Source organism: Manis pentadactyla, assembly GCF_030020395.1.
Source record: "Manis pentadactyla isolate mManPen7 chromosome 15 unlocalized genomic scaffold, mManPen7.hap1 SUPER_15_unloc_1, whole genome shotgun sequence".
Lineage (NCBI taxonomy): Eukaryota > Metazoa > Chordata > Mammalia > Pholidota > Manidae > Manis > Manis pentadactyla.
The window spans coordinates 2,351,002-2,375,579 of record NW_026644588.1 but is presented as its reverse complement, the minus strand read 5'-3'; the positions used below and the strand labels follow the sequence as shown (position 1 = coordinate 2,375,579).

Below are 24,578 nucleotides of genomic sequence, written 5' to 3'. Positions count from 1 at the left end.
GGCAGACTCCTCCCGCCCTCCCGGGACCCAGAGCGCGCAGGGTCGGTCCCACAGAGGAACCCACAAGCACGGGCACGGCTCCTCGGGGTCTGTTCCCCAGGGCCCTTAACACTGCACCCTCCCGCCTTGAAAGCTCCAAGGTCTCCACCAAAACTGAGCCATGTTTACCTGATGCAAGCCAGGTGATGGCCCTTGGAGACCGTGCTCTTCTGACCTGCTATCCCCAAGACATTCCGCTGACTCCGGGGAGCCTGCCCTGCCCCCAGGTGGCCGCCTTTGGTTCGGTCCTGCCCTCCCCGCCCCTCCCCTGCTGCCACACCCCTCGCCGCGGGGGCCACACAGCCAGGCGGGGAGGGCCCCTGAGCAGGGCTCCCTCTCCGGAGCAGCCCACTGCAGCCTCCCGGATCACAGGGCCAGGGGACGCCGGGAATGACCTGTATCAGGCCCATCCTGATGGACAGCACACCGGTGGGCCACCCGCACAGGCCTACGTCCCCGTCCTCTGCCCCCAGCCCCACCCAGTGGGCCCTGCAGGGAGCCCCTATCTGCCCCATACCACCCGCTGCCCCTTCAGCACTGGGCTCCGTCACCGGGCCCCGGACGCCGGCAGCGGTGAGGTGTGCCCCGCGGTGGGATGAGCCAGTTCCAGGCCGGCCTCCAAGGCGCCGCAGCAGGCGGCCAGACAGGCGCGTGGGCACCTCCCCTGCTGTCCGAGCGAGGTTCCGTGCGCACCACCGGGCCTGCAGGGCTCCTTCAACAGAAGCGGTAAGCTAAGGCAGGCCTCTGCACACACGGCCCCGGTTCCTCGCAAGCCGCCACGCCAGACCCCAGGACAGCGGCCCAGTCTGATCCCAGGCCCGGGCGTGGTCGGACCGGACGGCTGCTCGGGGTCCTCTGCCCACTGGGGGGGCCCTCCGCTGACTGGAACTCAAGAACCACGCTGGGACGATAGGATAGTGCCATTTATTGCCTCCGCACCCCTCCCCAACCGCACCCAGGCCAGGAACAGAGACGGGACCCCACTCTGAGGGGCACGCCTGGAGCGGGGCCCAGCTCTGCTCTGGCGCTCCTCCACTACCCCACGCCCAGGAGGGGAGGGACCGGGGCGAGGACCAGGGTGGGGCCCGCGGGGCCAAAAAATAACGGCGGGCAGAGCCGGGCGGCGGTATGAGAAGAAAACTGAAAGGGCGGAGGCCCCTGACCCGCCCTCCGCGAGGCCCCTCTAAACGGGGGGCCGGCTGCCGTCCACACCTCCGACCAGGAGAAAAGGGGGCGGAGTGTCCGCCCGATGTCCCAGCGTCTCTCGGTCCCACATTGTCTATCCCGGGCCGGCCAAGAACACAGGCGGCGGGCGGGGGCAGGGGGCGGGCGTGGCCTGGGCGCCACGGCTCCGAGGACCGCGAGGGGCTCTGTCCGTCTCCGTCCCGGGTCCTGCGCCGTCGTCCCCGCCGGGCCCGAGGGACCCTGCCACCCCGGGCCCCGCCCCTACCGGCCCTCCCCGCCGCGGCACTCGCTGCACCGCCCTCCGGCCGCCTCCGCGTCGTCCGCGCCCTCCTCGCCGGCCTGGTAGTAGCTCTGTCCGCAGCGGCTGCACACCGACGGCGCGCCCACGGCGTGCACCCTCTTGTGTCTCCGCAGCGCCGCGCCCTGCACGAAGCCCTCGCCGCACTCCACACAGATGTGCGCGGGCTCCTCGCCCCCCGCCGCCCCGAGCCCGTCGCCGTGCTGGGCGCGCTGGTGGGCCAGGAGCGCTGCCCCGTGCCCGAAGCCCTTCCCGCACTCCACGCACACGTACGGCTTAGGCGCCGGGGCGCGCCGCGAGCGGGGCCCCGGCGCCTTGGCCCCTGTGCCTGCCATGGCCGCGGCCGCCGCGGCCCCCTCGCCCGGCGCACCCACCACGATGATGCCCTCGCCGTCGCCCACCGGGATGGCGATCTCGCCGTCCGCCGCCGCCCCCGCCTCCTCGGGCGCCTTGGCCCGGCGCACGCTGGCTGCCAGCACCTTGGCCGCCACGCCAGGCCCCGACAGCTCCGGGTGCAGCCGCAGGTGGCGCGCCAGGCTCTTGGGCTGGCTGAAGCCGCGGCCGCAGCGCGGGCACACGAAGGGCTTGAGGCCACTGTGGGAGCGCCGGTGCTTGGCCAGGCTCTTGCTCTGCGTGAAGCTGCGGCCGCAGTCGGGGCAGGCGTAGGGCTTCTCGCCCGTGTGGATGCGCTGGTGCTGCATGAGGTTGGAGCTCCAGCTGAAGCGCTTGCCGCACTCGGAGCAGGCGTAGGGCTTCTCGCCCGTGTGGATGCGCCGGTGCTGCACCAGGTGCGAGCTCTGCGAGAAGGTCTTGCCGCAGTCGGCGCACGCGTTGGGCCGCTCGCCTGTGTGCGTGCGCTGGTGCCGCGTCAGCTTGGACCAGTGGCTGAAGCTCTTGCCGCACTCGTTGCAGATGTAAGGGGCGGGCGGTCGTGGCCGAGGCGGGGGGCCGGCCGGGGGCGCCGACTGGGGCGGGGACAGTTTGGTCGGGGGCCAGCTGGCGACGTCGTCGTCATCCATGATGAGGATGTCCACTGCAAGGCAAGAACGGGGGGGGGGGGGGAAGCAGTCAGAGGGGCGCGGGAGCCCCAGGGGCAGCCACGGCATCCATCAGCCCTGCCACCTGCTCCTTGCGCTACAGGGACACAGGCAGCAGCCTCCTCGGAGCGCAGCTGGGCAGGGCCAGGGCCAAGCTCTCTGCACACACCTGGCCCCAGCAGATGACCCTCCTCTAATCTGTCCCATTTTCCTCCAAGCGATTTTACTAAATGCCCACTGGCCACTACCCACCCCTTGGTCTTCCTTTCCAACCGGCTCCCCTCTAGAACATGGCCTGGGCCTAGGTACGCACTCCAGAAACATCTGCTGAATCCCTGAAATCTGCAGGAATGTGGGTGAGGAATGGAGATCTAGGGACGACTCCCAGGAAGAAAGGGGCCCCTGAGGCCCAAAGCCCCCGGCTGGGGACGGGAGGCTGGGGGACACCGGCAGGGAGAGGCGGCAGGGCCAGCCCTGAAAGCAACACGTGCTGCAGCCGCAGCACAGGGGCAGCGGACAGCGACGTGCGTGCGTGCCTGGGAGCAACGGTGTCGCACCTGGCTGCAGTTAGACTGTTCTGGCCGCGACTAGAGAGGAGAGGAAGGTCAGTGGGATCACAAGCCTGCCCCCAACCTCAGGGGGCGTTGACAACCCTCAGAACTCCGCCTCCACCATGTCCTGACCCTGGTCCCCAGCATGTTGGGTTCCTGTCTGCCCAGTGTAGATGGTGAAGCAGTATGGGGCCTTGGTCTTGGCATCTACAAACCCAGAACACCCCCCACCCCGCAAACCAACTGCCCAACAGGGTCTATCAGACATTTGGTCCCCACCTGGCCCTTAAGACACCTGGCCCCCAACTTGCCAGCTGAGCCAGGCCTGTGAGCACCTCTGCCCACCTCAGTGTGCTCTCCCTCCCTGGCCTGGGCAGCATGATGAGGTGGCAGGGTGCCTCCCCTGGCTCCCAAGGAGCCCCACACCCAAGTGCAGCCCCGCCCGGGCACCCCACGCAGCAAGGCAGCTTCTCCACGTGGGACCCTGGGCCAGGAGCATCATAATCAGCAGGGAGCTTGTAGCAATGCTCCTGCAGCGCCCGCTCCAGATCCGCTAAATCAGAAACTCTGGGGTTGGGGGCCCAGCCTGCAGCTTTAACAAACCCACAGGTAATGCTGATGCGCCCAATCTGGAGATCCATGACTCTTAAGGCAGAGTCCTGGGATGTGAAATCATCTGGAGCAGAAGAAAAAAATTTGAGGTAGGGGGTCAGAAAGCGGTGGGGCTCTGAGAAGATGGCATGGAGCCCATCTGGGTGTCAACAAGAAGCCGTGGAGTCACCAGCACATTAGGTAAATGGAGACAGACAAGGGCAAAGGACCCCCTAAGCAGCTGCCTCTAGCTGTGGCTGAGCAGCAGGGGGTTACGAGGGGCTCCCATTCCTTTATACCCTCACCTCCCTGTACAGCAAGCAGCTGCTTTACATGCGCACCCGGCCAAGCAGGGGCTGGAGGCAGTGCCTTGTCCAGAATCAGGAGAGATATCTAAAGAGCAGCTGGCCGAGCTGACTGGGCTGCACCGCCAGAAGCAAGCTGGGGTGCAGGACAGGCCAGTGGGAGCTCTGCCAGGGCCCTCAGGCTACCTGACTTTCCTGCTGTGCCTGGCTTACCACATCGCTGGGCATTGAACTGTTAAAAGGAGGAGGGTCTAATCACTACAGGAGGAAGGGTTCTTTTCAACCTTAAATTCCTGTGCCCTCCGCAGACCTGCTGCTGACCCTGGAAAGGGAGGGGAGAGGGTCCTGTGCTTTCCCAGCAACGCTGGTTCAGCCACACGCCAAGGCCGAGCCAGCATTCTGAGGTGATGAAGAGCTGACCACAGGGTCCCTGCCTCCCTCAGAGGGGGTGAGGTGCAGTGCTAAATTTAAAGGGATTCAAGGAATGCGGGGAGGCCAGTGACCAATGCCGAGTGCCCATGCGATGAAATGACAGCCAGCGTTTTCACGAGGCTGACAGTCCCTTCCCTGCAGACAGGGTGTCCCAGGTGCCAGAGCTGCCCCCATGCAGCGTCCTGCCCCATCACGGACTACCTCCCCACCCAACAGAACCTCTGGGTGCGCCAGGACCGGTTTCATGGACACTGGCCCTTCTGTGTGGAACATGACAGATGCAGAGAGCCCCACAAATGGAATTCAGAGCCCAACAAACAGAGCCAGATGAATGCCAGGCCAAGGCACAGGGCCTGGCCACCAGCCGGACCCCCCTGCCTGTCCCAACCGCACAGGCCGAGCCCGGAAGTGAGCACCACCCGGCCCCGGGCAGCAGTCACAGCCTCGCATCTCTTCATGGCTCTGCTGCCCACGCGTGCCTCCTCACACCCATCTGGGCCACCCCTTGTGAGCTCAGCGTGCACTGGGTCTCCTGCTTTTCCTCACGACTCTGCCGCTGAACAGACCCTCGGCCTGGCTGCCTGCCTGCCAGCAGGGCTCCGCACAAGGGCCGCCGTCCCACATCTGCCGGCTCCCGGGCAGCAGGGGGTCAAACGTTCCTTTCCCAAGCACACGACCCCACGGGTCCTTTTAGGACACCAGCAGCCAGTGACACTGAGTGCTGGAGCAATGGGTCATGGAGGGGGCAAAGCAGGGCTGCCTGTGGGCCCTCCCCACTAAGCAGCTGGAGTGATTTCAGACACTTCCATCACCTGCTAGGGTGCCCAGCAGTCAATCCCACGTGGCTACGGTGGGTAAATGCTCATTTCCCCTTATTTGCCAAGTTTTCAAGACAAGGACCTGGTTCCCTATCACCTCCAAGGAAACCAAACTGTCTTTCTGATCACTATGAATCCACGGATGCAAATGTATTTGGTGGGCTTCGCTTTGCTGCCGCCTTCACAGTTACTGCAGCTAAGTGTCCCCTCTTTAGCCTGGGACCCTCTTCAAGTGGGCTCCTCTTCTGGGTGGGACACCAGCCATCTGGATGGCTTCCCCACAGCCCAGCCTACGGAGGGGTTCCTGGTGCACCTGCACGTCCTGCCCCAGACCTGAAAGCACCCACTTTTCCAAGAGGCCCTGGTTTCTCGGTAGGAAATAGTACTTTAGGACAAACCCTGGAGTGATCATCGCTCTGTGCTCATTCTGGTGCTGCCCAGATTCAGCCGACAGCCTCCACCTGGCTGTTCTGTGTCACATCTGATCCCCCTTCCTCCAGGGAGGGGGAGCTGGAACACCCCAAGTCACTCACACACAGACCCCACATCAGCCAATTAGGGTCCTGAGAGCAGATGGCAGTCTCCCCTACCCCTCAGGGAGTTCCCAGCAGCCCCCGGCCCGCCTCCCAGGCCCTCCAGTCACCTGGCCTCAGAGGCTCGCCTGCGGAGATTCACGGGGACGGGCCCAGGGATGCCAGACGGCGCTTCGCCCACCCGGAGGTGCCTGCCCATCCCCAGCTTGGGAACCACAGCGTCACCCCCTCTTCCTCCCAGTGTGCCCCCAGGATTCACTGCTTGCCTGGAGGGCCAAAGTATGTCTTGTTGGTCCAGGTTGATATTCTAAGATTTGTGACTGGCCCTGAACTTTCAATAGCTAACTTCTACATTTTAGGAGCCTTCTCTCAATTTGTAGTTTCTGCCACATTTTCTCTCACATTGCTTTGATCCCTTCTCCAAGGACTCCCCCAACTCCCCCACCCGTCTGGGCTGTCTTTGCCTAACCTCAGCATTCTCACTGTTTCCATCTTTACTTCTTGCAGACTGTACAGCGTTCCCCTGCTCATCTCCAGCGTTGCAGGGACGGGTCGTTTTCCCTCCTGAGGTCTGCCGGCCCTCGTTTTGAGGAGACAGCTGGTTTTTCTAACCGTCCGAGCGCAGCCAATGCCTGTGCACTGTCCCACTACCCTGTTCTTCCTGCGCGGGCTAGTTCCCCCGCGGCCCCCCGAACAGCCCTCGTAGGTCCCCCACGGCCCCCCAAACAGCCCTTCCTGGGACCCCAAACAGCCCTTCCTGGGTCCCCCAAGGTCCCCCGAACAGCCCCTTCTGGGTCCCCTGAACAGCCCCCTGCTGGGTCCCCTGCAGCCCCCCGAACAGCCCCTCCTGGGTCCCCCGCAGCCTCCAGAACAGCCCCTCCTGGGTTCCTCTTCATCTGCGGACATAATCTTCTGCCATTTTCTTTTCTATTATAACAGTTTTTCTGGGGGGTTGAAAATACTCGGTGTGGTCCTGTCACTCATGTTCGTGTGTCTGAACTGGCGGAGGCGAGGCTGCAGTGACGCACGTGTGACCGGCTGCCCCAGGCTCCTGGCTGAGGCACCCACTTCCACCTGCACCCTCTCCTGCCCTGCTTGCTGTGGCCTAGGGTGGGTTCACTCTGAAGGTCCTGCCCTCCCAGGACACTAGACCAGGGTGGGTTCCCCAGCCACTCCAGCCCTCAGACCTTCCAGCCACCCCCCACCCTCACCCCTGGTTTGGACAGAACACCTCCAACTTCAGCTGCTGGCCTCGGGGTGCCCCACCCCCAGTGAGCACATGCCCGAGAGCCACTGCGTCCTCCTCGCTTCTTTCCCTCCAGTCAGACGCCACTACCACGCAGGCCCTTTGTCTGTCACCATCCAACCGCATTCTGGGCCCACGGGCACCTTCGTGGGCACGCTGTCATGTGTGGCGCAGGAGCCAGGCCGGGGCCGCCGGGCTCCCAGCAGGGGCTCTGCCGCCATCGCGGGCTCAGAGGCAGCATGTCAGGAGAACTCTCTGGGTGAACCTAAAGCACCTGGAACCTGGGAGCAAGGCCAGGCCTGGGCTGAGTCCAGGACACCAGCGGGCGTCTTTCCTGGGCGTAGGGGGGCTGCCTCCTCAGCATCAGGATCATCCGCCTTACAAATCCCTTCCCTGGGCTGCTTCTCATCCTCAACGCCCTGTAGCTAAGGCCCCGAGGGAGGCAGGGACTGCCTGGCTCTCCCACCTCCACTGCTGATCCCAAGTGGGCCCTGCTCCCGCTGACAGGCGGTGAGCCTGCCCTCTCCACGTGCTCCCTCACGAGGGTGCTGTCACCCCAGGCAGCGAGAACGGGTGGGGACAGAGGGGCTGCCACCCACTTCAGACAGCACTCCTGCAGGGAGAGCCGAGCCCACCTCACGGACCACACCTGAGGCCTCGCCCAGCCCATGCCCTCCAGGGAACACCAAGGACAGTCAGCGGCCACCTCCTGCATAACATGTTCCTGACCTGGTGTGAGACCCAAACGGGGGCTGAGGGAGAGAGGCCCTCCCTTCCAGCCCGCCTCTGGCAGTTTCCTGGGAGAACACAGTGGCTGGAGCCGAGGTGCCAGCTCAGGTGGATGTGGGCAGCCAGGGCTGCATAAAGAAGGCCCGCAGGGTCCAGAGGTGGTGGCTGGCGACAAAGCAGCTGAATTAACCAACCCTGGGGCCACCGCATCTCCGGCTGGCTGCCCAGGCCATGAAACATCCTTCCAGCCGAACCACCATTAGCGGGGACCCTGCCAAGCCTTGCTCCCCGGCAGGCCTCTCCTCCGGAGCCAGTCCCCTCATCTGACACGGCAGCAGCCCCCACCCGAGATGGGACCTCCAGGAAGATGGGCTTCGCCGGAGTGACCTCTGCCACACTCATGAGTCAGGGCTCCCACCTGGCTAGGCCTCTGTGGAGGCAATGGCACTGGGCGGGTACACCCAGCACCCCCAACCTGCACTGGAAGGTGACACAGGGAGGGAGCCACTGCAGGAAGAGTAAGGATGAGGGTATGAGGTGAGTGCACCCACCCAGGTCGGTGCTGGAGACACAAGCAGCTGGGCGCACCCGAGGAGCCGGGACCTCGCCTACCTGTGAGGAGGCTTGTGCTGGCGGCTGTGGAGGGCTGCGGAGGAGCCCAGGTGCAGGGCTGCACGGGAGTCAGTGCAGGTACCACACCTGACCACATCAGGACGCGCTGGGAGCAGTGAGGGCCGGGCCGGGCCGGGCCAGCAGTCAGGTGTGTGTGGTGAGGGGCCCTGGCCACCAAGGCCAGCCTGCCATGTGGACTGTCACCCGCCTTCTCCCTGGGGCTCCAGCCAGCTGCTGTCTTGAGAGGTGACTAGACGCAGGACAGGAGCCCTCCCCTGTGCTGCCCGCCTCGTCCCAGGGCTAAGCATCTCAGAGCGCCGCCTGGCCCCCACGCGTCCCCTCTACGCACCCAATGTCTCTCACCCACAGGCCAGAGGGAATCAGATCATGGGAGCTACCAGCAGGCAAAGACTGCTGCTCCCGCCAGGACGTCACCCCGGGACCTCAGGAGGCTCCACGCACGGGTAGGCCTGCAGTGGGACGGGGCAGCTCCCAAGCTCCCAGGCCACATGGCTGAGCGAGGGGGTGTCCACGATGCAGGGACACCGCTAAGGGACGGCCGGAGCAGAGATTTCCAACAGGTCCCATGAGAAGCCTGTCCTTTTTAAAGGTTTCACAGGAAAATGAGCTAAGGGATGACTTGCAAGACCAAGCCCCTCCTCAAAGGCACACACACCTGGGGGCAATTGGGGACGTGCACAGACTTGGTGTCGTGTCAGACGGGGACCGCTCTGCAGTTGTTCTGTCATGAGTCCGCCCCCATCAGGGGTGTGATTTAATGAGTTATAAGAAATACGTATTGGGTTATTCATGTGTACTTCCCAAGTATATTTGGTCAGCATCCACAGTTCCTGCAAACACTGCAGCCTTAAAGGTGAAATGAGTGGCTTGTCATGTGAATGAGATTTGGGACCCACCCAGCTGCGGGAGCTGGAAGCTGATCAGCCAATGGCCGATGATCTAGTCACCCAACTACGCAATGAGGCCCTCACAAATGCCCGAGAAGAACTTTTCACATGCTCTGACCCCGGTTCTCAGTCTGAGAGCTTCCAGGCTTGGGGAACGAGAACACCTCCATGTGTCACCGAGCCAGGCCCCAAGCTCCACCAGGACAGAAGCCCCTTTATTTGGGACCTTGCCCTGTGTCTCTCTCTTCACCTGGCTGCGTACTTGTATCCTTTACAGTATCCCTTATTAAACTGGTAAACGTAAGTGTTTTCCTGAGTTCTGTGAGCCACTCTAGCAAGTTAATTGAACCTAAGGAGCAGGTCGTGGGAACTCCAGTCTGTAGCCGGCAGGTCAGAAGCACAGGTATGCCCGGGGCTTGCGACCCGCATCTGGAGTCGGGGGTGGGGGGCAGTCTTGTAGGACGGAGCCCTTAACCTGGGAATCTGGTGCTGTCTCGGGGCAGATGGCATCAGAACTGAGTTCTCCAACACCCTGCTGGTGTTCGAGAATTGCCTGGTATAAATACGTGTGGGGAGACCCCCTCCCACATACTTACACACACCAGAATCAGGTCCGGGAACCCGAATGGAATCACACTACTATTCCTGCTGGGTATAATATAGCTACTCTTATACATACAGGTAGGGAAGAAATACACCATCTCGTTTGGAGTCAGAGACGTTGAAGGGGGTTTATGGATGAAATAATAGGATGTCTGGGATTTTCTTTAAACACTCCAGGGAAAAACAACACAACAGCGAGGCACAAACGGGAGGAAACTGGCAAAGCGTCGCTAAGCTGAAGCTGGTTGGTGGAAATGGAGTCATTATGCTACTTAGTTGTTTGAAATTTCCACAGCAGAACAGATTTAAAATTAATTTTGAGGAGGCTGAAAGGTCAAGGCCCCACAGCAGGGGAGGAGGCAGGAGCAGGCCGAGGGTGGCGCAGGTGGCCCGGCAGAGCGCTGGCCTCTCTAAGGACTGGCCTCCTCCTTCTCCGATGGGTCTGAGTGACAGGGGGCCGAGGGGCCTGAACCTTTCCCGACTGCCGCCGGGTCCTCACCACCTTCCTCCTGTACTACCGCGTGCTGGCACGGGGCTGTAAACTTGGCGCCCACTCTGTAGTCGAGCTTCATGGGCACACAGTCGCACCCACTTGGCTCTGTACCACCCGTGGCTGCCCACGGCCTGCCACATCGAAAGCCGCTGCCCTCGCGCCATGGACGGGGAGAAGCCTGTGCTGACCCCGTGCCCGCGTGACACCCAGGGCCAGACATCGACAGCATGAAAAAGCCCGTGGTCCCTCAGGGCCCTGCACGCAAGCCCCAGGGAGAGGGAGCCACCTGAAATCGGGACACAGGGCTGGGGGGCCTCGGCCAGCAAACCCCCGGCACGTGTGCTCAAAGATGAGTTTTGTAGTCAACCCAAGTAACACTTTATTAATCAGAATGGGCTGCCAAATTTAAAGTCAAAGATTTCCCATTAAAAAACAGATGTCCAGCTTTCCCCCCAAATCAGCACACACCACCCTCTCCCAGATATCAGGGTTCATCCCCAGTCCTGTTACGTCTGGGGCCCCACTGGCATTTGGGCTTGCCACCCCAGTTTTAGTTTCCTGCCCAAGAGAATCGTGGGGCCACCTTGAGGAGAGCCCAGGACGTTGGGGGAGCCAGGGGCCAGGCCGTAACGGATGGCAGGAGGGGCAGTGGGAAGGCGGCCCCGAGCGCTCCCAGAGACAGGGAGCTGGAAGGGGAGTCATAGACTCTCCACGGGCCACAGAGGCCCTGCCAAGGTGAGGCCGGACTCACAGTACCCAAGACCCCAGAGCCACAGGCGGGGCAAGGGGAGCCCGGGCCCAGAGGGAGGACACAGGGTCAGCTTGCACCTGCCCAGGGCCACCTCACCTGGGTTCTCATGACTGGCCATCTGCTGGTCCTCAGAATCCAGCGGCCCCGGGGACCAGGCCTCCTCCCGCAGCTCCATGTCGGGGTCCCTGCTGGAAGGGGGAACAGAGGACAGAGTTGACAAGACGCCAGGCTGAAGGGGGGGCTGCAGAGCACAGGTACCACATCACCCACCCGGCCCTGGCACACACAAGGCACACAGCGTGGGGTCTGGGTCACAGGGCCACAGACCTGAAGGAGCAAGAAGCACATGGGCTGCAGCCATCAAGCCAGGGCTCACATCCCAGCCCCACCACTGACCGGCTGGGGCCGAGGGGAGACCCCTCCATGCCTCGGTTTCCTCAGCAAGGGCTACCCACACCACAGACACGGCGGATAAAGCACAAAGGAGCTGTCACCCAAGGCAACGGCTCCTAAATCCACCTCCCAACCACAGGGCAGGGGGCTGCCTGTTCCAGGCCCTCCCGAAAGCTCTCTTTACACCACACACCATAAACCCACCATACACCGGTGAGGCAGGCACCATGAGCACCCTGGGGACCTGAAAAGCGCATCGGAGGCCTCTAACTGCCTGCGAGTCAAGCCAGACTCCACACTGAACCTGGGAAAACAGAGAGCTGACCCCCAAAGCATCTGACAGGTGGGCAGCCAGACAGCCCACATCTGGGGACAAGGAGACAAGCACCAGCCACACGGCATCAAGGGGCAGCAGGGCTCCCCAGCCCCAGCCACCACTCAGGCCTCTCTGGGACCTGCCAGTCCCGGACATCTCGGACACGGGATCAAACAACACCCAGTCTCTCGTCCGGCTTCCTCCACGGGCACCGCACTATCACCACGCAGCACCTGCAGATGACTTCCCTGTGGTGTCTGAGCTCTGCTCTTGGTTCATCAGCGGGCGGCATCTGCGGCGTTTCCACTGCGTGGCTGAGATGACGAAGCCGCATGAGCACGGAGTATAGGCCACGCTAAAGCCAGGCCTCTGGGCCCTTCCCAAGTTCCCACCCCCTTTCCGGCCTCGAGGGTCAGGCCACTGGGAGCAGTGCCTCTGGCAGGCTGGCCCTGGGGCTCCCAGCCCAGCCCTCCTCTTCCTGTGGTGGGCACAGCCCTCTGGGAGGCACTGCGGAGGCTGCACCACACAGGGGGCCAAACCCAGGCGGGAATAGCAGGGCTGAGAGCTGACGGCAGACCCCGTGGCTCCAAGCCCGCTGAGACCCACCACTTGGTTCCTGACCCGGCCCAGCCAGCCAGAGCCCTATTTCCAAGTCACACAGAGAACTGCTCCCACATGTGGGTTACCAGGACCCCAAGACTGGGGACCCCCCACCCGGCCCACAGAGCTCCAGACAGGTGCCCTGTGCAGGTCCTGCCGCTGCCTGCCGCACACCCTGGGGCCCCAGCACACACACAGGCGGGATCACCAAGGAGCAGGGCTGGTGTGGCTGCAGAGCACCTGTTGTCACCCACAAGCCACCCCAACACCCAACAAATCATCACAAGGACCCCAGGGCCAATCCAAGGGCAGGGTAAGTCTGAGAGCACCTGGGAGGGGACATCAAGAGGGATGGGAGGTGGCTGCACAGGGACGTGGCTGAAATCTGCCGAATGGGGGCTGGACGCCAGTGGAAGGGCAGGAGGCCGCCACCCAGCAGCCAGCTGGCTCCCCACTGCAAGGCCCTGAACGAGGCCACAGAGAGCCCACGGCTGAGCACCGGCTGCTGCAGACCCAGGGGCCGTGGCCTCTCCCTCCGTAGAATGGGGGCAGCAGGTGGCCCCCGCAGGATATTTGGCATAAAGCAGGGCACTCACGCCCTTGTCTGACACCCCGTCTCTCTCAGCCTTACAGGAAGACCAGACAAGACAGCAGGTGCTCTATCTAGGACTGGCTGTGAGCTGCCCACATGCCGCTCAACCCTGCCCTCCCTGCGTCCCTGTCACCCCCATGCCCTCAGACACGGGGTCTCCCCCAAGGCCAGGCATTGCTCCAGCGCTGGAGAACATCATGGGGAGCAGGCCCCATGCCCCCTGGGGAGGTCTCTGCCAGAGCCAGGCCCCGAACAAGGGCATGAATGAGAACGGTGATTTCAGAGGGAGGGAGGAGCAGCTCCGTCAGGACGTCTGGGGTGCATCTCCAAGGAGGCACCACAGAAGCCCCCGAATGAGCAGGGAAGGGAGGGGCAGGGGCAGCAGGCAGGGAGTGCAAAGGCCTGGAGGCGGGCAGATCCGGGGCACGCCGGGATGACCGAGGAGGAAGGCTGCAGGTGGAGGGGGTGGACTCTGCTGCAGGGCCTGGGGGCCGGCAGCCGTCTGAAGGCGGGGCTCCCCTGCTTTGGGCACCATCACACTTGCTCAGAGGTGCAGAAACGGGCTCAGGCGGGCCAGGTCCTGGGTGGCCCCTGGAGCGGCCCCAACAGCAGGGCTGTAGGATCCACTCAGCGCGGCCCTGCCAGGCTCAGGAAGACTCCCAGGAGAACCGCAGCAGGGGCAGCAGGGCGAACCCCGCGGGGCCAGCCCTGCCTGCTACCCCAGGACCCCCGGGACCGTGGAGGGAGGCGATCACAGTGAAATTCCGGTGGGAGCCAGCGTGAGTGAGCCATGTGGAGCAATGACGCCAGGGACAGTGGCCACCTCTGCTCTAAGAGAACGAGGGGCTTTACCCCTCGTGCTTGTCTTCATTTTCCCAATTCTTTCTAACAGTGACAGGTGCTTACTTAATACAGGGAAATGACCAAAAGTCAGCCTTTTTTGATGGCTGTAAGGGCTCAACCATGATGAGAAAATTGCTGTTGAGGTGGCAGAGCAGATACCTAAGAATCGTTCAGGTCACACCCAAAAACGTGAAAATCCAGGAACACCCACACACAGCGGTGGGCATGCAAACAGCACAGGGGCAGTGAACAGCCTAGAGAGCCGCAAATGACAGTCACCCGGGCCAGCAATCCCGCGGCCGGGGACACACCCCAGAACAGTAACCCACGCCACACCTGGGCTGCGCTCTTCACACAGCCAGACTGGAGGCGACACCAAGCGTGGCCGGTGATGCTGGGCCGAGGGCGGCAGAGGGCAAGTCCGCGGGCACAGCAGGGCTGCTCACAGTAAGGGCTTTGGGGCGACAGAGACATTCTGGAATAGATGGTGGTGACAGCTGCACGACTTTGCAAACAGGTTAAAAACCACTGCATCAAACAGATTAAGTAAGCACATTTTACAGTATGTGACATCTTAATAATAAAAAACAAGCAAACCTTAAAAAACTGTGTGGGGCCCTGTGTCAACACTATAATCCTTAAAAATGCCTAAGAAAAGTAAAGAGAGGCCCCAGGGCTGGGGGCAGCGGGGGAGAGCCTCTTCTTCCTGGGGGTCTGCCACGGGGTTAGCGTGCGGCCACTGGGCAGCAACCAGGGCAGCAGGGACTTCCCAACCCGGGCCCCGGCCTCAGGCCGCTTCCCGCAGTGAGAAGGCGAGGCCCTGGCAGGCCTGGCCAGGCAGCGGGTGGAGGAAGTGACTTTTCAAGGTGACAGTTTCCCTGGGCCAGATGACACTTCAGACACTCCACAGGTGGTCACCCAGGACCAGGCAGCAAGGGAACCAAGACAGAAACACTGGAGACAGGACACTGGCAAGGTGGGAGGGGCCGGGAAGGCGCCCAGGGAGGCCACACTGCCACCCCATTACCTCCAGCTCAAGGCGCTCAGGCATGGCAGGCCCATGAGGGCACCCTGACCCCCTCCACAGCAGGAAGCAGGGCATGGACCTCCACCAGGAGCCCAGCTTGGGGGGGTCAACGGGACATACGTCTCTGGGCCCAGCCCCTCACCGTGCAGCCCCCCGTGTAAGAGCCCTGGCCCCGCCGCCTTCTCTGGCCCACTGCTCTGATGAGGGCCCACGTCCCGTCCCAACTGGAATCCCTGGGAGAGCAGCAAAGTCTCAGCTCCCAGTGGATGGCTAAAGAGGCCCCCCCGTGGGACAGAGAGGGAAGGGAAGGGTACTGCCCTCCACCCGGGACGGGTTTATCTCAAAGGCTTAAAGGGTCACGTGACGTGACATCTAAGCACCTACGTTACAGCCTGGATTTTACTCAGTATCTGAAGCCGAAAGTATTTACTCCATGGCCTGATATGTAAAGCGTTACCCAACCCTGATAAAGGAATGAGGGTGCTGAGAGTTGGCCCCAAGTCGGGGGGCCAGGTCCAGGCCGAGGGTCTGACAGGAAAGGGCAGGAGGGTCTGCAGGAGGGAGGGAGGGGAGACGAGGGGCCAGCAGGGCCCGACCACAGAAGTCAGGGCTCCGCAGTCGCGGTCCTGACACCATTGTGGGGTCTGCGTTTGGTCTCCAGTCACATCTTCTGTCCCCAGGGCAGAGGCCCAACTCCAGCAGAACTCAAGCTTTCGAGCGATGGGTGTGAGCCTCCTGCAGGGGCTCCAGCCGGCACAGGGCACACTTGGCAGCCTCTGCGCGAGCAAAGGGGGGCCGTCACCCTCCAGGGAGGCTTAAGACAGACCGGCTGGCGAGGCCAGCTGGGTGAAGCCTGTACATGCCTGGGCCCTGGGGCCTCTGCTCTGCTGTGGCCCTGCTCAAGGGGCTGGTCCCTGCACGCGGGGACCAGCAGCTCTGCCCCCCAGCCAGGAAGAGAGCAGACAATGCACAGGGATCCCAGGGTGTCAAGGGCACTCGAGAGGGACCAGCCCCTTCCTGTCCTGCTCACCCACCCCCTCATGGGCTCATCCCAGAGCTGCTGCGCCTCTAGTCCAGCTCCCTCAGGCTCTGGACCTCAGAGCTGGGTGAGGGCTGCAGCCTTCCCAGCTGCGGCGGTGGGCACAGAAGCCTCAGACTTGTGGCCTCTGGCAGCCCGACTGGGCTCTGGGAATGCAACACCCTGAGGCTGACAGGGTGGGTCCTGCCTGCCTCAGCCTCCTCACCAACCACCTCTCTGGGACCTCACCCTGCTCTGACCTCCCCTCCCTCTGCAAAGACGAAGGCCAGCACCCCCCAGCTGGGCCCCTGAGGGATCCCATTAGCACACTGCACGGGCTGCCAGCCCAGCAGCTATTAAGCTCCCGACAAATTATTGTTATTGTTGTCATCAGATCCTGCCCACCTCCTCTGGATGCCGGCCTACCAATTATCGCCTTTCTTCGGCTGCCAACCTTGCCTCCTCCGGGCCCTGCAGCCAGCAGCCAGCTCACTGACGGGGGTTCTCACTGACTCTCCTGCTGGAAAACGGCTGCCCTCCCGGTCCCCTGCCCAGAGACTGCCCCTCCTGCACCTCTGCCTCAGGCCCTCCCAGGAGGCCGCCGTCTCCCCTCCCTCAGAGCAGAGCTGGGACCGGCAGCCCCTCCGACCACCCAGGCTTCATTCTCTAACTGCTCCCCCCAGACTTTTCGCCACCAAATTGGTGGCCGCCTCTTGACCCTGACAGTCCTCCACCACGACAACCAGCCAAGTCTCTGGTGGGGCTCGCCCCCTCCTCCCACCGCCAGCGGCTGTGCTCCCTCCACAAAGTCCGTTCCCGCCCGACAGACCAGCTTATCTTAAATCATCAGCTCAAATGACCCAGCTAGGGACAGGCGAAGGAGCAGAGCGGAGCAGGGCAGAGCTCTCCGAGACAGGCCAAGGGCTGGCAAGCCCGTGACAGGATGCTCCGCATCGCTCCCCGTCACGGAAACACACGGCAGAGCCACCACGACGGCCCGGGCCTGGGCACAACCACCTGGCACTACACGGAGGAAAACAGAACACGGCAGGCGTTGGCCGCCTGAGGAAACTGGGACCCTGGAGCGTGGCTGGCGGGACGGCAGACACTGGCCGTCCGTCCTCAGAGGGTGGGCGGAGTTTCAGCTGTGGAAACGTGCATCCCCACGGTAACCTGCACATGGGTGTTCAGAGAAGGAGCCAGACCCCGACCTGGGGACAGGTGGGTGGCCGTGGCCACACATACTGGTCCAGCCTGACCACGGACCGCTGCCCAGCCGCGAGGGCAAGCGCTGCAGTGCTCAGGACACAGGAGCCTTGCAGACCCCCGCCGTGAGGAGACCGGAGCCCCCTGGGGGCAGCTCCCGGCGAGAACACCCAGGACAGCGGACCTGGACAGAAGAGACCAGGGGCTCCCAGGGCTGGGGGGCGCCGGCTCCACCACCTTCCAGAGGGCCAAGGTGTCCCGATGTGGCCCCACAAGGGCAGCACCACACCTGCATGCACCGATCCCCTCACGGAGGAACAAGGGCAGGTGTCCGCTGTGGGAGCCATGCCTGAAGACGCTGCTGCTGTTCTGAAAGCAGCTCAGGCGCATGGCTGCCCCACCCGGACCCCCACTCGAGGTCCCTCCCTCCTGGCCCACAGCCCCCACCCAGGGCTTCCTGCCCTTGCCTCTGCTGCCAGGCTTGGCCCCCTGTCTAGAAAGCCTGCCCAGCCCTCCACCTGTCGTCGTTCCAGGGTCTGCTCCAATGTAACCCCCAGCCTCCCAGGTCACACGGGGCCGACCAGCTCCAAGCCTGGACTCTGCTCTCTCACCTCCGTCCTCAGGGCCCGCATCTGCCCGGCACACAGCCCACCAGCGTCCTCCTGCCCCCACCCTTCCTCACCCAGTTGGGGCCCTCGGCTGCTGCCAAACCCACCCCACCCCTTCCCCGAGAGGCTCTGCCCCTCACTGACGGCCTGAAGCCCAGCTCTGTGCCCACCCTCCCTCCCTCTCTCTCCTTCCTCCCTGTCCCCTGATTACACTGCCCACAGTTAAGTCTACCCCATGCTTTACGGTCTCCACCCTCCTAGACAGACTACCCTGCAGCTTCTCACCTGGCCTCCCAGGACCCTCCCTCAGCTGCTCACGCCCCTGCCTGCTGTGCGTCCGTCCCTTGTTCTCAGGTTCTGCATCAACCAGCCTCCTCAGGGACCTAGGCCAGCAGCGGAGGCCAGGCCAGTAAGAATAACAAGAGGTCCAAGCAGCCGTGCGGTAGCCCCAGTCCCCAATCCCCACTTATGCCACATGAGAGAGAAGTTTCTAGAATTCCTAGAACTTGGACCTACCACCCTTAAAGGGCAGTCCCCGCACCCTGACCACCAGCTACCACCCAGCATCTAAACCTTCAGAAACATCAGTGAACATTTCTGATTCTTAAATGTTGGTAACTGAAAACTGTTTAAACAAAATTATTCCCCAAGCCAAAGAAAAACACCTATGGGCCATCTTCTGCCAGTCCTCAGTTGGGCCACCAGGCCGACTTCCCATCCTCTGGGTGGGTGTGGACACTTCCTCCCACCCGCCTGCCCCTCCCTGTAGATGGGCAGCCACGGCAGAGGAAGCAGCACCTCCCCCAGGAAGCCTCCCTAGCATCTCCCTGCCCTGGCCTCGACTGTCCTCTCTTGTCAACTACCAGGTCGCGTTCATCAAGCACAGACCACACTGCAGATACTGGGTTCAGGTGCTGTGGGTGCCTAAGCCCACACCCCACATGGTGACAGACGGGATCTCTCCAGGAGGCTGCAGAGGTCAGCATCAGCCCCACCACCCACAGCCGCGAGATCCTAGCCAGGCACTTCCCGGCTCTGCCTACTGCTTCTCCAGGGTTAGCGTCTACAAGTGAGCGCTAGACAAGGGGGCCTGGTAAACACCGGGTCAGACAAGCTCAGTGGCTAACCCGACGTGTACCGCCACAAAGCACGAGGCCACCTAACTGGGTGGGCTGGCTCCAGGGGGATTTTCCCTCTCAGGGCACTGGCATCTAGTCCTTCACCTCCGGGAAGAGTCCTATAACCCAGGGGAACAACCCAGGGGATCTCCCCATGGTCTATGCCCACACCCAAGGTGACTATAGCTCGGGGAGGGTGGTGACTAGTTGCCAGCACAGGCCTCACAGTGGCCCCCTGGATCTGTGACTCTGGTCAGGCCAGGACCCTGTCTGATGCATCTCTGGGACTCCACACAGTCCATTAGGCCACAGGGGATTTCCCACTGGACACGAGAGAAAAACCAGTGTTCCTTCAGCCCCAAGGCCAGGCAGACAGAGCTGGGGAGACCCACTAGGAGTGCCCAGGTCTCAGAGCCCCAGGGTCCTGTCCACCACCCTGGATGGCTGCTCGTGGCTGTCAGGGCACAGCTCTGTGCTCCTGCAACAGGATCACTGATGCTTTTAGTGTGACAGCCTATACTCCCCCACCCACCTCAAGGGGTACCGGAGGCCCATGGTCCCCTGGAGCTCGGCACATACCTGTCCCAGACACGCATGTGTCACACCCGAAATGAGGGTCCAGGTCTTAAGAGTCCCAAGCCAGTCACAAACATCTGAATTGTGACAGTTCCCCAGTGGAGGGGGAGCCCAGAGTCCCTGACCCAGCAGCTGACACCAGAGGCCCTCAGAACAGCCTCTGTCTCCCCCAGGACACAACCTCAGCCAAAGGAAGTAAGCCGAGAGGGGACAGGGCACCATGTCATCAAGGGCCAAGCTCAGGAATCACACGCAGACTTGTGCTCTGATGTGGCCATAGCGCCTGGGGCTTGGGCCAGCCGCCTGAAGTTGGGGAGACCACCTCTATCCCAGACCCCAGAGGCTTAGCAAGTACCAGGCACAGGACCAACCCAGCACTCTGCCAGTGAGGGTAGTCTTATTCACAGTCTCTGTCTAGCAGGAGACCAGGCCCAAGCTGACTCCCAGTGCCCAGCACCTTAGCAGGCGGAGGCCTCAGCCAGCACCGTATGGTGACCAAGCAAGGTCAAGGGTCTTGAGGCACGGCTAGCACTGGTGCCCCGAGAGCTGTGAGCCCAGCAGTGACCAGAGCCCCCAGGTAGTCTGCTGTTGCCATCGCCTGCACAGAGCTCACTACTGTCCCTATAGTCCCTGGGCCTTCTTGGCCAATTTCTTCATCCAGACCTGGGTCATACACCTCCCCTGAGCATCATTCCCTGGCCCAAAGGCCCTCCCTCTGGGCTCCTAAGTTCCCAGGGGCTTTTCTGCAAGTCCCCCAAGCCCCCATCTGGTGCTTCTGTGCCCACAGGTCTCCAAGCTGCTGTCACACAGGAAATGCACCCTGGTCACCAAGTTTGGGTCTGGCCCCTGGGATCCTCAAGAAACATGCTGAGTGACCCTCCTCCCCACCCACAACACTGTGCCAATATGGTGGCATCCCTGTGCCACACAGGGCCGGGTATGTGCAGCAGCCATGATGCACCAGGCTTTTCCAGGAATGCCAGGCTGTGCTCTCCATCTTAGGGTACTGAGAATTAAACAGCCTGGCAAAGGGGAAGTGACAAGTCCAAGGTCATGGGGCTGTAGGAGCCAGAGCCCAGACCTGGCCAGTAACACTAGGCTCCAGAGCCCTTTGCACACAGTTTACACCCACCTATCTGAGGGTGGCTCTGGCTCTAAAAGGAAAGCATTCAGAGCCTTCCCACCAAGGCAGCAGCCCTATCATTGAGGCAGAAACTGAGAGATTAAAGCTGCTTGTGCTGTAAAGTCATTTAAGGTGAGTGTAGAGCTCGGATTGGAGCCCGGGTCTGTCTGACCCCAAAGCTCTGGGTGCTCTTCTGGGCCAGGCTTGGTGCTCAATTCTTCCCTTCTTCAGCAGTTCAGCTCCGCAGGGAGAGGGTTAGATCTGGAAGGCTTCCAGGACGAAAAGGACTAAGAAATGAAATAACACCAGTAGGAATCTGATCCGGGCGTTCTGGAGGTTGGGGGAGGGGCAGCAGGACCAGAGGGGAGTGCCGCAGAAGCAGGCAGGTGAATGCCGGCAGGATTTGGCCAAAGGAGATTAGTCCTTGAGAGGAGATAAGCCAGAATCCCAAAACAGACACCAGATCGGACTCCCAACTGGATCCTCAGCATTGTCCAACTGGGGGCCTGGCACCCAGAAACTCCAGGAACACATATCACTACCTCGCTAAAACCCTGACAGCCCCTCTGTACTGGGCTGGGTCAGGGTGCCTTCACTGGACCTGCACAGCCGCCTGGACCTCTGTCAGGGCTCGGTTCCCTGGGTAGGGACTATTGTGTCCAGGTCTGGGTCTCTGGCCGCCAGCCCCACGACCTTGTTCATCGACCGGTCTCCGGTGCCCAGCCCTACGCTCGGCCCTGGAAGAGCCTCTGTCCACACTAGCCACGGGCTTTCACGTCTGTGGGCAACTTTCCTGTCTGATGACACTGTCCTGAGCTTGCCTGAGCCCGCGAGGCCAGTGGCTCTCATCTCCACGAACCGGGACGTCCCCCTTTACGACCAGGACTGGGAGTGGGGACAAAGGGCGCGGCCTGGCTGGGTCACCAGGGACCGTCCCCCCTGCCCCGCTGGCCACGCGGTGCCTGACCTTGGCCCAGACACTTCCCCTCCGGCGCACGCGCTTCCTGCTAGCCGCCGCGCAGGGGCGAATGAATGAGCCTCCCGCGGCCAGAATGCCCGCAGTCACCGGTCTGATCAAAGGCCGCGCGGCCCGCCCGGGATAGCAACTGGATCCGGCTCTTTTGGAAAGGGGAAGGGGTGGGAGCCGGGCCGATAGGAACCCCGGGCTCCGCTTCCGGTCAGGACGCCTGGACCCGGGCGGCCCTTTCCCCCTCCCGGGCCTCGACTTCCCCAGGGATCGCCACCACTTCCGGCCCCGACCCCAGACGGCTGCAGCCCCTCCCCGAGCCCCCGGCCCGAGCCTCCCGTGCGGCGCACGCGCGTTCTTCCGCCCACAGCGCGGCCCCGCCCGCGTCACCGGCCGCGCGCGTACTCACGCCCCCCAACCCCCATCCCACCCCCGGCGCGCGCACGCGCACTCGCCGGCCAGTCGCGCTCGCCCGCCCGCCTCCCCGCCCGCCCCCCGCCCGCCCGCAGTCCGACACTCCCGGCGAGCGCCCGCCCGGCTCCGGGAGCTCGCCTCCCGCCCCCGCGCCCTCCCCTCACCTCCTCGGTCCCGGGGCCGCCGCGCCGCACTCCTCCTCCTCTCCTCCCTCGCGGATGGTGGCAACGGCGGCAGCGGCGACTCAGACCCTGGGGTCAGGGGGACGGGCGCCCAGGCCGGAAGTGACCTTCCCGGCCGCTTCCGCCCGCGCCGCTCCCCCTCCCCTCTCCACCTCCCTCCGGCCTCCACCCCGTCCTCGCCGCTCTAGGACGGTGATCCCGGAGACCCCTTAGTCGTCGCCCCCGAGCTCTATGGTGTGGAGTGGGCACCGGGAGAGCCACTTCCGGACGCGTCTAGGACACGGGTCCTCCGTCCACGCTCTATGGCGCCGCGCGCGGAGGGTCTTCGGGCCCCGCCCCCTTCAAGACGGGCGGCGCGAGCTCGGCCCGTTAGGAGACTTCCGGGTGTCTGGGTGGGGGGGCCCCCTCGGGGGGCCCCTCCTCCCGCACCGGACCTCGCGCCTGCGCGTTCCGCCCTGCGCGCCTGCAGCGGGCGGTGGGCGGGAGCGCGGCCGGCCTCTCGTGCTGCCACGGGTCCTCCGGCCGTCTCTATCGTCCTAACCCCTTCCCTGCTGGCGGCCGCGCCTCTCCGACCGGGTCTGCGTCCTAGCCTCGGCCTCCTACCTTGCGCAGGGGCTCTGCGCGCGGATAACGGGCCCAGGAGGCCGCGGCCCCGACCACGGGAGGACCCGCCCGGTTGCGCCCCAGAAAACAGACTCCAAGTGATCAGTGACAATAAGTACACTACTGAGCGGTACACGGAAGACGGTTACGTTGGTGAATTTTGTCACGTGCATTTTATCACAAACGCTTTTAAGGTAAAAAATGAAAGATTAGCTTCTAATAGAAGTTCCGTTATGTGATGCACAGAGCTGCGGCCTGGAAGTGTGTCTCCCAGAGTCGCACTGAGAGACCTGAGCCGCAAGGAGGGAGCGTTGGGAGGCGGGGCTGCCGGAATGAGTAGGTCGCCAGAGTACAGCCCTCGGGAACAGGACTAACGCTCTTCTAAGAGACCTCAGCCCTTGCCGGCGCGTGAGGACCGGTGAGAAGCCCGCCGGGAGCCACGGAGGGGTTCCTCGCCAGGAGGGGACCGTGCTGGGGCCCTGATCTTAGACTTCCAGTCTCCAGAACTGTGAGCGATACGTTTCTGATGTTCCTAAGCCGCCCAGTCTGTGGTATTTTGTGATGGCAGCGGGAAGAGACTAAGACATACGGTTTCTTTGTTAGGGAACGTTCCCCAGCCCGACCTATTACAGGGTTTTCAGATGCCAAGCAGAAAAACCATGGCAGCGCTCCGATTCGGGGTCAGCGTCAGTGAGGCGGAGCTGAAAGCCACCGCATTGAGTAGGACCACGGGGAAGCGAGAGGGGCCTGAGCATGTGTCGGAATAGAAGCAGTCATAGCTGACCCCAGCGGGGCTGTCAGGGGCCTTTCCTGTGATGTGAGGGGCTTGGTAGTGGATGGCAGCCTTGTTTCTTGCCAAGTGGAGGAAGCCGGTCTGCAGGAAGAGAAATGGAAGTGATGCTGAGAGGCCAGAGGGGTAGAGAGAGGACTTGACCGAGTCCGGCTGCCCCTAGCACACAACCCACCGAGCTTTGGTCCATCAGCAACCCAGATTCCGTCCAGAAAATCCCCATTTGGGCCTCAGCGAACTCCACGTAGGTTACCATCCCTGTGGACAAGGTGATACGTCCACTGACAGCGCCGTGGAGCCCACAGAAATTCCAGGGTGCAGGAGCCCAAGGGCCCGCTGGTTGCAGACCCTCCCAAGCTCATCCTGATGGTACGTCCTCCTCGAGGGGCGGGACAGCTGCAGTGGGCCGACTGCAAGACTGCAGGCAGAGAGTTTGCGCTGTGAGAGGTGTTGCTGAGAAGTCTGGGACACAGAAACACGCGCACACACACACACATCATATCACACTTTCCAAACTATCATTGTACCAAGACAAGGAGCAACCTGCTTTGAGTGTTCACCGTGGGCTGGATGGAGGGCTTGTAGCTCTATTTCAGTAAACATGCCTGCTCTACCCCCAGGAGGAAGGGGTACCCCTCCTCAAGGTGTTCGCCTTCAACACACAGCATCCAGGGCACCCTGAGCCTGTGAGAAATGCAGAATCCCAGGCCCACTCCGACCTCCCGAGCCAGAATCTGCTTTTGAACCTGATCGTCAAGTGACTCTTTCCCATGAGAATGTTCCTGAAGCTCCATTACCAGATGAACTACAGAACACCAATTAAATCTGAGTCCCAGACATGATTGATTTTTTTTGTATAAAAGTATCCCGATACTTACCAAAAAAAACTGATTATGGTTTATTTGACATACAAATGGAACTGTGCATCCTGTATTTTTATTTGCTTAATCTGGCAGCCCTATGTAAAGGGCCCTATGGGTGCTTCTGTAACACCATCTACTTTCTTCACTGATTTCCCGATTTCCACACCTCCTCTGTGTATTCCAAGTGCTGAGGGGTACATGGAGGGAG

General features: G+C 62.4%; 1 protein-coding gene across 3 annotated transcripts; it reads right to left on the bottom strand.

Moving 5' to 3' along the window:
- Positions 1-947: 947 nt before the first annotated feature.
- On the bottom strand, positions 948-22,268 carry ZNF787 (zinc finger protein 787). 3 transcript variants are annotated; one of them, XM_036926404.2, is made up of 3 exons: positions 22,097-22,268; positions 11,228-11,316; positions 948-2,555 (listed from the first exon to the last, which is right to left on the bottom strand). In XM_036926404.2, exons 2-3 carry the CDS (start codon positions 11,304-11,306, stop codon positions 1,486-1,488), a joined length of 1,149 nt encoding a protein of 382 aa, XP_036782299.1. In that variant the 5' UTR covers positions 11,307-11,316; positions 22,097-22,268; the 3' UTR covers positions 948-1,485. The 3 variants fall into 3 exon arrangements, with proteins under 3 accessions (XP_036782299.1, XP_036782297.1, XP_036782301.1); XM_036926402.2 differs by having other exon boundaries at positions 11,228-11,319; positions 22,097-22,265; XM_036926406.2 differs by lacking the exon at positions 22,097-22,268 and adding an exon at positions 21,519-21,801 and having other exon boundaries at positions 11,228-11,319.
- Between the last annotated feature and the right edge of the window lie 2,310 nt (positions 22,269-24,578).

Bases quoted from the DNA above. Each gene is read 5' to 3' on its own strand.
- ZNF787 (XM_036926404.2), bottom strand. From the start codon at position 11,306: ATGGAGCTGCGGGAGGAGGCCTGGTCCCCGGGGCCGCTGGATTCTGAG. The intron at 2,556-11,227 runs GTGAGGTGGCCC...CTTGCCTTGCAG, and splicing joins GGCCAGTCATGAGAACCCAG to TGGACATCCTCATCATGGAT.